Below are 13,479 nucleotides of genomic sequence, written 5' to 3'. Positions count from 1 at the left end.
GGAGTACCGTAATACCGCTATTATCTCAACCGTGAACACCAGACTTTCGCTTACCGTACACTGTGTCCGGACACGAATTCGGTTATATATTTCAATGTCCACTGAATAGTACAACTTATTTTATAAAAAAAAAGTATACTGAGTTTGTTAATTTCTTAATGTTTTTCCGCGAAATTACAGTATCTAATAGGACATGGGTTCAACTCTAAACACAAGTGAGAAGACTTTAAATTAGCATACAGTCTAATACACTCTGTGAAGTTGCACAGCTATGCAATTTTCTGGAGCAATTAAATTTTATCAGATGGAAAGTTTCTAAGACGTATTCAGCAAAAATCAATATTTTTTTTCTCACAAATGTGATACTTATAGTTTTAATCAAACCCCAGTATTTATCTGGCTTTAAATACCAGTTTCTTGGTTATCTTTATGCCTATCAGCCCAAAAGGTCATATATTGCCAGAGAGGTTTATTGATTAAAGCTGCAGCTGAGAAAAACACAAACCCAAAAGCAGAAGAGCGCGGTAACATTCCAAGCAACATGAATCGTACTTTTGAAAGGACATTAACACATAATGTCTATGATTGTCCTGAGTAATGTAGAAGTGTGATCCACGCAAAAACATGCAACACATAATCTGCACTTTGCACAGCAATGGAGACACTGGATAGAGCAGTGGTAGGCATCCCTGATCCTGGAGTGCTGATATCCAGCAAGATTTCCATCCTACCTGGTCTCTGATGAACCATATCTGATCTCAGGCAGATAGTAACTCATCAGGTGGGGTAGAAAACCTGCTGGATACCAGTATTACGATTTAAGTGGTGATCCTGTTAACTTGTGACAAGCGCGTTCAAGTGCCGATGTTTACGTATCCTTGCAGATGTGTGGTGGTGGTGGATTTCTCATTTTTTGAAACATGAAATAAAATTGTAAAAATTCAGTATTGTCCATATTTAAGGTAACAAACATATGTAGTCCTACTTGAACAGCAATCTTTTCATGAGGGATTCAATTTCATATTCACCTTTATAACTGCATGCATGCTTGTCATATTTTACAAATGTGCAGGACAAGTCATTTTCTTCATTAGTGCACATCTTTTATTTAGCTCTCCAAATCTGATGAATCTGCTTCCATCTGCTGCAAAAATAAGTGAACGCATGTCACATGAACTCGCTTGTCACCAGTTAACAGGATCACCATTTAAACCATAACACTGGTACTCGAGGACTCGGGTTACCTACCTGTGAGATAGAACATTACTTCCTTCAAGCACCAGGACCTGCAGGGAGCAAAGAAGCAAAGGTCTGGAGAAGGGTTGTCCTTGGCAGAGGAATTGCAGCAGTGGCAGACTTTCCTCAAACACATCAGAATTTCAGCTGAAAGTGAAGGGCCTGGATTTTGTCTTACACAGCTAGCTGGGTAGAGATCCTCTCATATTGCTGCACTCCTGTAACATTTCAGTTATCTGGAATCTCCTGTGTGGCATCTAAATAGCTCTAGCCTAAGGATGGCAAAAACAAAGTGCCACTAAAGCATTTGAAAGTGTAATTCTGTTGGTTGTTATTTCTGAAAAGGTCTTGGGTGTATTTTTTTCGAAAATTCAACAGAGCCTATAAAGGTATATAAAGGAGAACACACTTGGCAGTGAAGGGCAACCTCCTGAAGCAGTGCCCATGGAGCTGGGGGTTAAGGGCCTTGCTCAAGGGCCCACAGGTGGTACTATAATGCTGAAGCCGCACTCGAACCTGCGGCTTTCCGACCACAGGAACAGAGGCTTAGCCCGCATTATAACAGCAGCATTACAGCAAAACACTTACAGCATAACATTCACCCTTGTCTGCAGCTCATTGGCCGTCTACAGTAGTGCTGTGGGAACCACTGGCAGGTGGCTAAATCAGCCACAGCATTATGGCACAGCACAGACACCCATTAACTATGCCTATGGAGTACAAAGTCATCACTGAAACAAGGTATCAAATCGGCCAAACAGCAGAATAAATCAAGGAAGCCCCTCAAATCAAAGAAAAGTTGTCCATTCTTTATTTCTGACTGTAATATACAATGAATTACACATTCCAGCACTGCTGTGCCAGGGCAGACCCATATGGCTGCTGCAGTCGTCCTCTCCAGGTTGACCCAGTCCAGGTAATACATCTCATCTCTTGGAGGCATGTGCAAAGCGGCAAACAGCAATGCCCACGGTCAGCAAGGAAGGGAACTGAGCACGAGTTCATCCAGCAAGCAGCGCAAAAAAAAAAAAGAAAAAGAAAAAAAATCCCCCAATTAACGGTGCTCAAATCCACACTTAAACACGCCCATTGTTGACTTAAAAAAAATTAAAATAAAATAAAAGCACTTGAAATACTGCTTCAAGTTAATATGCTGTCTTCTCCAAGTATCCTGTACAAAACGATCCAGGGCTGAACACCAGGCATTTCTGACACCCGACTTGCAATCAATTTTGAAAGCTTCCAGAAAAGACGCATCCAACAGTGAAAACAGTTCGGAGAATGGCTGAAGGGGCAGCTTTCGTTACTACAGTGTGAATGTGATCGGGTTCCTTTAATCACACTCAGTTTATACACAAGGTACAATTTCACCTGTCCTAAAATGACTTTTCCCAAACAACCCAGACCATGCATTTCAATTTAAAATGAGTTATGAATTATATTTAAGGAAAATAAGAGTTAAATATGAGAAAACACTATGTAGACATAGGAAACAGAGACAACTAGAGGGACAACACACAAATTAAAAATATATTTCAAAAATACTGAGGGGATTCATAATTTCACAAAAGTGCTTTCAGAGAAAGAAAATATACCCATCAATGTGGTGTTACATATAAAAACAAACATTCTTAAAGAACTGCTTGAAGACTTTCTATACAACCATTGAAGTAAAAGAAAGTTAGACAATTATGGGTACTGTGAGTATATAATGAAATCCACAATGAAAAACAAAGTTGAAACATATTTGACCACCTGGAAAAAAAAAATGCGAACAAGATAACTAGTAGACTTATGACTCTGTGGCGAAGTGAACGATCATGTATGCAAAAAGAAACTGAGCCATGCAAACATGAATACGACGCCCCCCCTCCCCACCCAGTGCAATGTGGCATATTCTAACCTACAAAAATAAAATTACAGCCTGCTGTTCCTCACAAAGTGTAGCTCAACTGTTCTTTTGTTGTTGTTTTTTTTTACAGATGATAAATTGCAAGTATTTTCCTTCAATCAGCAGTTTTGCATTGAACTCTATCGGTGTGGCAAAATACAGGAGCAAATCATCTGGACCATGGAATTCACCTTTCAGACTGTCGTGCCCCTAAAATGGACATTTACATCTAATACAACTAGCAGGTAAGTAACCATCATGTTAAGAAAAAAAGTTATGGGTCTTCAAAGCAAAATGAACAAGGAATCGGGGGGGTTGGGCGGAACCAGCAAGCCGGGTCTGAGAGTATATTCATAAAACATGGGGGGCAGCATTTCTAAAGGGCAAGGGGAAACAGGGCCACATTAAACCTCTATGTTGCCAAAGGTAAATATTAACATCTCAACCCTCCACTGAAATATTCTAAACCAAATGAAAAAATACAAGACAGACAATAGGAGAAGCAAGCTTTAATGTTATGGGAATATTAAGGGGGGGGGCTGAACTGTGACAAGGTCACCATTAGAATTATGGAGAAACATGGTAAAAAATATACATACATACACGTGGTGCTTGCAATCTTTTGCGCATACTTTAATATCCTAAAGAGAATTTCTATTAAAATTCTTAAATATGCAAATGCTTATGATTAACCATAAGTTCAATCAACTTAACTGGTCCTACCAATTCCCAGAATTTTTTTCCCCCCACAACAGGTTTTTGACCCGTTACACTGGCATCCAGGTTAACAGGCTTCTTCTTCTCCATTTCATCCAAAGCTAATTCTAAATCAAATCATATTTATACCATTGTAATTAACAGTACCTGTCCCTTAGTTTTCAATATCTTCATTTAATACACGGCTTACAGAATAAAACTTGAATGCTTTTCTTCCAGAGAAGAATTTGACCACTGCACTCCAAGAGGAAAAAAAAACAATTATAGCAAAGGATGGGAACAGAGGCTGCAGATAATTGTTTTACAACTCATTGCTCCCCAAGGCTACACAGAAGAGCTTCCGGAACATTCAGAACCTATAGAGAAAGAGGAAACTAAGGCTTGATTGTATGCTTATATTCACAGTTAACATTTATAGAGAGAGAGTTTATCATTGTTGACGTTTCCTGGGTTTTCTTATGCGAGACTGGTGTTCCCATCTCCAAGAGGGGGCGACGGAAGCTGCTTTTCAGTATCACGCACCCAGACTAAAGCCGCATCAACAGTGTGATCGATATCTGGACATCCAGGTCTGGAAGGATACACTGACCATCAAATAATACATATGGACCGTCCTTGTGTTTTATTTACTTAAAAAAAAAAAAAAAACGAAAGCTTGTACGAAAAAACACTTGCTTGAACACTTGGGAAGTGACAGGGTTACCGCATTTTGGGGGGGGGGGGGGGCAGCGCCATGGGTGTTCGGAGACCTTCCCCTACGAGGGAAGAATCAACTAGCTTGTTATATAAAGGTCGCCCTTAACTAAACTACCTGCAGTGCCTACTCATCTCACACACATGCCCTCACCACACTACAACACATCAGAAGCGGAACGAAGCATCAGACTGCGCCATGCAGGTAGTGGATAGAGGGGTACAGGGACAGATAAGGGCAGAGGGCCAACGAAAAACACTGCAGAGGAACGGCATGGTGTTCCTCCCCAACGTCACTGAAGGGATCCCATCAAACCGACCTCCATGGACGCATTCCGGGTCTGAGGAGCATGTTTCCGAGAATCCCTCTGTGATCTCCGGCAAAAATGCTTTTAATTGGTTTACCAAGCAGTGAAAAAGCTTAACCGTAGAATTTACAGGCTAGCAGCTGGGGCACGACCCCAGTCTCCACACCATGACACTACAGGTCAAGACGTCAGCTTCCGTTACGTGCACGGGACACACCCTTGCCTTCCTGGCATCTGCCTCATTCCACTCAGGACCGCATCACCCAGCAGACCGCATCAGGCTAATGATGCTGTGTTGAGTTTTACCACAGATTATTAATTTATGAAAGACAGGAGAGAAGTGACTTGATTGCAAGCTTCGGGAATCGTCAGGGATACGCCCTGCTGCCGTCGTCTGAACGGCTGTAGCGCCAACCTTGTTGTACCTCCGCTTAAACCCAAAAGAGAGCTACAGCAGGCCTCAAAACCCACTGCGGTGAAAAGATGAAAAGGTTGTTAAGTGTAAGCTAAAACCTTGTGGTGTGACACACGGTTTGCCGTAGTAATACGTAAAAAGGCTTAAAGGTACTGCGACGGGGGTGGGGGGGGGGCCCCCGTTAAACCACGCTCTCCCGACCAGACACGAGGACAGCCCTGCGGCATATGGGGCAGGTCGAGTTCTCGGAGAGCCAGCGGTCGATGCAGTGCACATGGTACTCGTGTGAGCAGGGCAACTTGCGCAACTTGTGACCCTGCGCGTACTCCGTGATACACACGCTGCATGTCTTGAGGGCGTCACTCTCGCCGAAGTTGCGTGTGGCCAGGTTGTCGATCTGCTCCTTCGTGAGACCCCGCGGCTGCTCATCGTCATCGTCGTTCAGCAGGAAGAAGTGGGCCAGCCGCAGGAAGGGGAGGGAGCCCGACTCCTCCAGGCTGATGGGCGCACGAGGCGCCGGGCGGGACGCCCTGCTGGATGCGGGGGCGGAGGCGGCACCCTCCCCGGACCGTTCCTCCGTCCGTGGGCCGGCACTCTCCTGGTGACCGGCAGAGGGTGCCTCGGGGGCGGCCGGAGCCTCGGGGTTTCCGGGAGACGCCGCATGCTCCGGGTTGTGGGCTGAGCCCCGGCCAGAGTCCAGGGACTCTGTGTCGGAGTCCATGAAGTAGCTGAGTTCGCCAAAGCCCGTCATGATCTGCCGGATCATGGACTGCAGGGCCATGGAGGTGGCCTCACTCAGGCCAGCATCCGAGATGCGGCGGATGGGGATGCGGATGGTGCTGACGTAGGTGCGCACACCAGCACGCTCTGAGCGCGAGAAGGTCCGCCGGAAGCCACCCCGCTCACTCTCATACAGGTAGGTGTTGTTGGCCGTCTGGGACCGTGAGCGGGTGCGGTTCGCAATGCTGTCCCCAGCGCGGTACTCGCCGGGCCGTACACGCCGTACCTGCAGGTCCAGCATGATGGTCGGGGGGCGACGGCCAGCGGGTCCCCCCTCGGCACTGGCGCCGCCCTCCGCCTCTGGGGCAGGTGGGGTCAGTTCAGCCCCACCGCGCCCCGGCTGGGGGTCATGTTCGGCGGCACCCTGCCTGGATGTAACATGCTGTCGGGTCCTGGAGCTGCCCTCCACCTCCACCTCGGGGACTATACTGGGGTAGCGAGGAGACGGCTGGCGAAGACCCGAGGTCAGCCCATCTAGTCGGTCCAGACTGAGAAGAGGGGAGCGACTCCTATCGGGGCGCGCCCTGGTCTGCCGTCGCTCAGGACTGCGGCTCCTGGGCCTCCTCTGGCCCCTGCGGGAAGAATCCTCTGCCAGAGGACTTGGAGGAGCTGGCACCCGTGCATGAGGGCTGGCAGGCTCTGGGGCAGCCTCAACTCTGGGAGGAACCGGACTGGGCTGGGGCTCAGGCTCAGGCTCGGGCTCAGGCTCAGGCTCGGGCTCCATGATAACAGCCAGCTCCTCCACCACGGGCTCCTCCACAACTGGCTCCTCCACCACGGGCTCTTCCACAACTGGCTCCTCCACCACGGGCTCCTCCACCACGGGCTCCTCCACCACGGGCTCCTCCACCACGGGCTCCTCCACCACATCTGAAGTTTCCATGGCAGCCTCCGGCACCACCCTGGGACCAGGAGGCTCTGCCCCGTCACCTTCCGCCGGCGCAGTATCATGGGTCCACACCTGATGCTCGGCAACATTACGATTGACATTTATCTCAAGGCTGAAGCGGAAGTCGCCGCTGTTGGGGTTGGTCCTGCTCACTGCCCTCCAAGACTGGTTTCCACGGTGACCGCTCCGTGTCGTATTGCCTGCCCGCCTGACGGTGTTCAGCCAATCCAGGAGCGAGTCTCCGCTGGAGTCTTCCTCAGAAACCTCAGATCCTACAAGATTAAAATAGCATTAAAACCCTGAATCCCACAAGAAGGTTTAAGAAAGAGTCTAGAAATTAGGATCAAACTCAAATAGCACTCCAAAAAACTGCACATCCAAAACTACACAGGGCTTCAGAATCTGGAGTCTATACCAGAAAGAGCAGAACACAGGGAGGACGACACCCTGGACAATCCATACAACACACACAGAGCCCAGATCTTTGAGGCTACAGCACCGCCAACTGACCTGGCATCAAACTGCAGGCCAAGATTAAATTAGAGGCTTGGTTTCCAATGAATGATGCTCATTTATCAGTGACATACCGCTAGTCTCATCAGCTCTGCCTTCAGTGTTGCTCGAAGGATCGGGTCCATCTTTGATTTGCTGAAGTCGACTCAAAAGTTCCTCCTCCGTTGTCTCGCCTTACAGAAAATAAAAATTGCAATTTTGAGCTTTGTTATCAAATACAGTGAATAATGTATTCAAGCAGCTTCCAGAAACCAAGTCTGCTGCGAGGTTACCAACTTAAGTTATTAAATTTTACTTTTTGGAGGCTAATTTAAATTCTTAATTAAAAATTCAAAACAAGAATACAGCGAAACTGGAGGGGGAAAAAAATAGCACAGAACATAAAAAAAAAAAAAAAAACTGCACCTAGTACTCCTCTGTAGTTGATGTCCAGACAGCTGTATCCTTTCGTGTAAAACCAGCAACAGGACAGGACTGGAGACCAGCAGACTTACCAGGACAAGCACTGCCTGTTCAATGCCGTCAACTGGCACCACACTTGGGGAAAGGATGCTCCAAAATTACCTTCCCTCTCACTGTCCTGGGACAGAAATGGATTGGCCATCTTCAATGGTTCTTGATATTCACTTTGTCTCTTCTTTCTTCTCACAAACACACATGCGCGCACACGGACACAAGCCCCATTCAGAATTTAAAACCAGCAAATCGGCGCTTAATTCAAAAATTCCAGACAGCTTAACATCTAAGCCAGGCTGGTCAAATTACAAGTGAGGGGGTTCAATAAATATTAAAAACACAAATTAAACGATTTCAAAATTGCACTATTACAGCACAAGGGAATGTCACTTACAAATGGCCAGAAATTGCCAAGGGAACTGTAACATTAAACATTTAAAAGATCAGCCCATTATCCTCAGTACATTCAACTAATTTAGGAAAAAAATGCAGCATCAACCAGACCAGAAGGTTCAGCTTAAATCACAGAGTGTAATGCCAAGGAATGTAAAAAAGATGATGTAAATCTCTCACGAGATTTATTAGTTACAGGGGAAAAAAGTCTGTGACAAAACGACCCATACACTTTGTTCCTAATATAAACCACAATGCCAAAGAATTCATGAGACATAAAACAGTATTTGCCCAAAAAATGACGGGCAAAATTTAATTTTACAAAAAATACTGCAAAACCATTCACACTGTTTGCATGCATGGTAATTTAAACCCACAGGAATACCAAATGAGACATACAAACCCAGAAAACCTTCAGATTTCAGAAAACAAACCTTTAAAACACAATTAAATGCAGAACATGACACTACTAAGTATACGATAGGGATTTACATGTCGCTCAGTAGCATGTGTCTGGCAGCACACAGCAAATAAAATTTCAAGTTTCAAACTGGTAAACAGAGAGGGAACATGATTCTACAAATTGGTACAAGGGTAACATTTCATAACAAAAAGTTTTACAATCAATTTGAAACCATCAAAATGACAAAGAGCTACACCCAACATTAGAAAAACCTTTTTTAAATGACAAATTACCCTTTCTTTTTGATAAAAACCACCAGTAAATTTTCAGAGCCTGCAAATCAGCTCTGAAAATGAATTGGATTCCATTAAATGTTGGGGACAGAATTCAATCAAGTGAAACACACCTCTGGGTTATTTCCCAGAAAACTGCTCGGAAAACAAACCCAGGTTTTAACAGAACTAAAGGAAACCTTGATTATTCATGACCCCACTTTAAATATTTAAAGGTCCTATTAGTTTTAGGCTTTACAACACAGTTAAACTTGAGTCAGGTCTTTTTTGACCCCATTTTCATGGCCTGAAATCCCACTGCTAGGAGATCCCACTCTTTATTGCCAATTGAGTCACACCCTGTGCCAGATATCCCACCAAGGCATTACAGCTGTGATTCCCTAGTTTCATTTACCGAGGTTAGGTGAAAATTAGCCTGGGTGCCATTTTAGGTGATAAAATAGGGTGGTAGAAAGCCAACCATAAATGCAAAGTCAGTTGGGGAGGGGTTTAAATAAATTAGTTTCTTACCAGGGGTGCCCAGGAGATTATTATCTCGCATCAGCCGATAGTCCTCCTCGCTCAAGCCATTGACAAACTGGTAGAAGGCCTCTTCTCGATCCAGACGGTCCAGCTGCTGGCGACGCTGAGAATCCGACTGCTCGCCAGTCCCCTGCTCTAAACTGTCAGAATTCTCCATCGCCTGCCAGGGAGGGGGTGGGGGGAGTGCGGGCCCAGTGCAACTGAGAACAGGGAGGAGATTATGGATCACTCTCAAGTTTCACTCATTTTACAAAACTCATAAACCATCAATCCAAAGCATCCAGATCATTTAGTCAAGCAGCATACAACTGAAACTGGCGCAACAGCATCAGTCAATGACCAGTCCCTGTGCTTGAATTGTAACCATTGTAAGGTACGACCTGATACAAAAGGGATGGGTATTATGTGCAAAACAAGACATCGACAGACACCGCTTAAAAACCTCCGAACGGTAACTACTACAAAGTGTTCAATCACACGTGATTATACATGCTAGCTTATAGATGGCGATTTAATACTTAAGAGAGACAGAGATCACAAGGTCACTGAAAATCCTTCAAGTGTGTTTGCGAATTGCTTTTAATTTCCACGGCACCCCGGCTGTCGCCGGATAAAATGGGCCCGGTGGTGGCCGTGCGTCATCTGCTCTCCATTAGCACGGCTAGTCGGGTGGCTAACTACACCTTCTCTCAGGCGGCCACTTTTCAACTTGACAAGCCAGCGAGAAACGACTAATGGGACGAGTTAGCTACACGGATCACACCGGAGGCTGGCCACAACTCTTGCAAGCGAACAAAAGGTCGACGTGAAACAGGCTGACTAATGTTAGAATACGAGAGAAAAAACAAAATGGCACCAGACCGTTGGCCAACTCGCTGGCTGGACGGTAAACTACATAGTATGATATTAACCAGAAATAGAAACTGTACGTACTACGAACGTATTTCTGTTACGTTATGAATCAGTCGACGCGGTTCTTGTTTAGGATGTACTTTCTATCGTAGCGTTAGTCATAACTGGTTAACTGACTAGTTATAATACAAGCTACATTACTAGCGTTACAGGCCTACCTAGAAATACAACGAAAGTACGTATATTCTGCCAAAAAATACTACAGCCTAGCTTTCATGATATTTAATGGGTGGATTCCACCCAATCCAGTTATGCTCTTGTGTTGTGTAACTCTCTACGGGAAGCTGAGTGAAGGGCTTCCTCTATCCCATACAGTCGTTAGCTGAGCATTAACAAGCTTTTTATCCTATGGAACTAATTAAAGTAATTCCGCTGACTCTCCGCAAGTAAAACAAACTCGGCCGATAATACCTCTTTCGGTCCGTTTTTGTAACTGTCTGTTTCTTTCGTTTTTTCCCTCCGATACGTCTTAAGAAGGTACAATCTCAAGACGCCATTTTCTCTCTATTATGGCAAAATATTGCGGAAACTGGAAAATGCGATCCGGAAATACGCCACAGGCGGATATGGGGATGACTTCCGGTGCTGACGGGAGCCGGCTGGCGCCCTCGGGTGGTCGGCGAGAAGTACCGCAGATGCTGAAGACAGCTGTTAATTAAACAAATAAACATTAAAAGGTGTCGATATTACACGAAGTAACCTTATTTCAACATAAATGGCAATGATTATGACCCTGAGATCTATTATAACATCCATGATGAGGTTTTGGTTCCGAATTGCACAGTTTAAGCCGTTATCCATGCTATCTGTACGCGATGCCCGTCCGTACACGACCAGCAAGGCATTAGATGATTAGAGTATACGTTGAGCGACATCTAATGTTGCGACATCTAATGTTGGCATTAGGTATTGCGGAGGCGGGCACCAGATCATGGCTTGCACATTCATTGCTCGAAATGCTTTCTGAAAAGAAATGAATTTGGATGTCGTTTCCGTTTATGTCCTATATTGCGATGTATCCTTCTTAGTGTTAGTCAGTGAGTGTGCTCCTCTTAATGCCCGTTTCTGAGATAAAACCTTGCTGTGCATATGACATACTGATTGTACACTGTCACTTAGTTGATGAGTTGAGGGCAGCATGGGGGCTTGGTGGGTAGCACCATTACCTCACACCTCCAATGTTGGGGGGGGGGGGGGTTGAATTTCATCTCCACTGTGTATGTCTGGATTTTCACACAGTATTCTTCTTAGTACTCCATTTTACGTCCACAGCCTAAAAATGTGCAGATAGGCTAATAGGCTGCCTGAGTACATACTAAACAGAAAATCTTATTTAACTGTGTTTTCCAGTACAGGGTCACGGTGACCCAGGATCCTGATCCAGGAAGATACATTGACAGCAGGGCTGAAGCGAGGGGGTTGGGGGCTGCAGGACTATAGTTATTGTTGGGGCTATACTGTACTTATAGCATACACTGCTGCTGTAACAACCAGACAGAAACATTTTGGGCCCCTATACTTTGGGGCCCTGGGCTATAGCCCAGGTTAGCCCGTGCATAAGTCTGGTCTTTGAACAGGATACCAGTTTATCACAGGGACACAACCACACACTATGAAACGATGCTTCATTTGCCATTTGCACAAATGCAAGTACGTTGGAATGCTTCTTCTCATATATCTCATCTTTTCTCATTTGAACAGGGTGAGTAAGTTACATGCACCATTGCATGCGCAAATTCTGCAAATATGCCCCCAACCCTTTATGCGTGTGGCAGGCATGCTACCCAGTATGCCATACTACTTGAGCAAGATTTTATTTCTAGAATATATTGGCATAAGAAAATAAAATATATGGGTGTTTTGTGATTTTGTGGGAGCAGTAATTATTAAGCTTAATAAAACATTAAATGTATACAGTATATGCCTTCACTATAACATTATGTGATTTATCAGAACTCCTATTTTTCTATTAAGAAAATCTGTTGTTGTTTATTTCTGAAATCTTCCTCCCCACTACAGGCAGTCCTGATTTTTCCCCAGATCTGAGTGTTTGCTCAGTGGCAAATGAATAACCTGAGTTAAACACAGAGTTCAAATGCAGTTTGAAGTTTCAGCTAATGTCATCCTGTTCCATAGCATGTGGGCCACCAGCACTCTCTGCATGTTTACTTGGGGGGATAAGGACAACTAATTACCGTGTAGTCATTAGTATTAATTAGGTGTGAGAAAAATCACATATTAGAGGATGAAAGATGTATGTTAGGGTTTGAATGTCTTTTATTTTTAATGTTTTTTTTAAAACATTATTTTAGTTGCAGTCACAGTGAAGTTTATCCACTCAACTTCAAAAATCCCCAGTTAGTCTGCATTATTTAAAAGCATTTTTGCCCGTGCTTTCTTTGTGTTAAATAAAAATAAAATACTGTGGGATGCTTCAGCCGAACCTCGCCACGCGTCTCTCTCTTCTTGTGTCGACATCAATTTGAAAATATAGTTAGAAATAGAAAAAAAATATTTTCCACCTAACAAAGGCCATTTTCCTGTGACAAGAAGGATGAAGTATGCATGTTTTCATTAAACGTGTACGATGCCACATAAACATTTAACACAGCAGCAGGTGGTGAAAAAAATCAATATGGTGCCAATAATAAAATATAAATAAAAAAGAAAAGAAATAAATGAACTGTAGACCAAGAAAATAAACTGTCAAATCATCTGCATAACAAAATGCTTTGCAGTTATTTGGTAATTAGCAGCCGTGGTTTGGCAAGGACTAAAACTATTTTTTTCCCTCTCTCATCCTTGCAGGTTAGTGAAGGATAGCTGCTAATTTTTACTGAGGCATATCAGCAGATTTTAGTACACCTAGCCCCAAATTGTGACAGGCTTCCTGTTTTTATAGCAGCAATCATCAGTGAACCGCGAGAGAAACAGCATAATACAATTACATTAAAATGTGACAGTGTGGTGCCACAAGCTGTGGAACATCTGGACCTGCCCCCGGCACCTACCGCGGATCGTTGCCAAGGAAGTCACCGGGAACGGGACACATTCAGTA

General features: G+C 44.5%; 1 protein-coding gene across 1 annotated transcript; it reads right to left on the bottom strand.

The window, feature by feature from the left end:
• Positions 1-2,024: 2,024 nt before the first annotated feature.
• Positions 2,025-11,259, bottom strand: rlim (ring finger protein, LIM domain interacting). The gene is made up of 4 exons (XM_023816417.2): positions 10,833-11,259; positions 9,498-9,709; positions 7,517-7,615; positions 2,025-7,201 (listed from the first exon to the last, which is right to left on the bottom strand). The coding sequence occupies exons 2-4, from the start codon at positions 9,664-9,666 to the stop codon at positions 5,442-5,444; spliced, it is 2,028 nt and encodes a 675-aa protein (XP_023672185.1). The 5' UTR covers positions 9,667-9,709; positions 10,833-11,259; the 3' UTR covers positions 2,025-5,441.
• Between the last annotated feature and the right edge of the window lie 2,220 nt (positions 11,260-13,479).

This window comes from Paramormyrops kingsleyae, chromosome 10 (genome assembly GCF_048594095.1).
Source record: "Paramormyrops kingsleyae isolate MSU_618 chromosome 10, PKINGS_0.4, whole genome shotgun sequence".
NCBI classification, from domain to species: Eukaryota; Metazoa; Chordata; class Actinopteri; order Osteoglossiformes; family Mormyridae; genus Paramormyrops; species Paramormyrops kingsleyae.
Note: the sequence above shows the minus strand (reverse complement) of the source record. Positions and strands in the feature narration are given on the sequence as shown.

Coding starts and splice junctions, on each gene's coding strand:
- rlim (XM_023816417.2), bottom strand. CDS start 9,666: ATGGAGAATTCTGACAGTTTAGAGCAGGGGACTGGCGAGCAGTCGGAT. Junction 7,616..9,497: donor TAATCTCCTGGGCACCCCTG/GTAAGAAACTAA, acceptor ATTTTCTGTAAG/GCGAGACAACGGAGGAGGAA. Junction 7,202..7,516: donor CAGAGCTGATGAGACTAGCG/GTATGTCACTGA, acceptor TTAATCTTGTAG/GATCTGAGGTTTCTGAGGAA.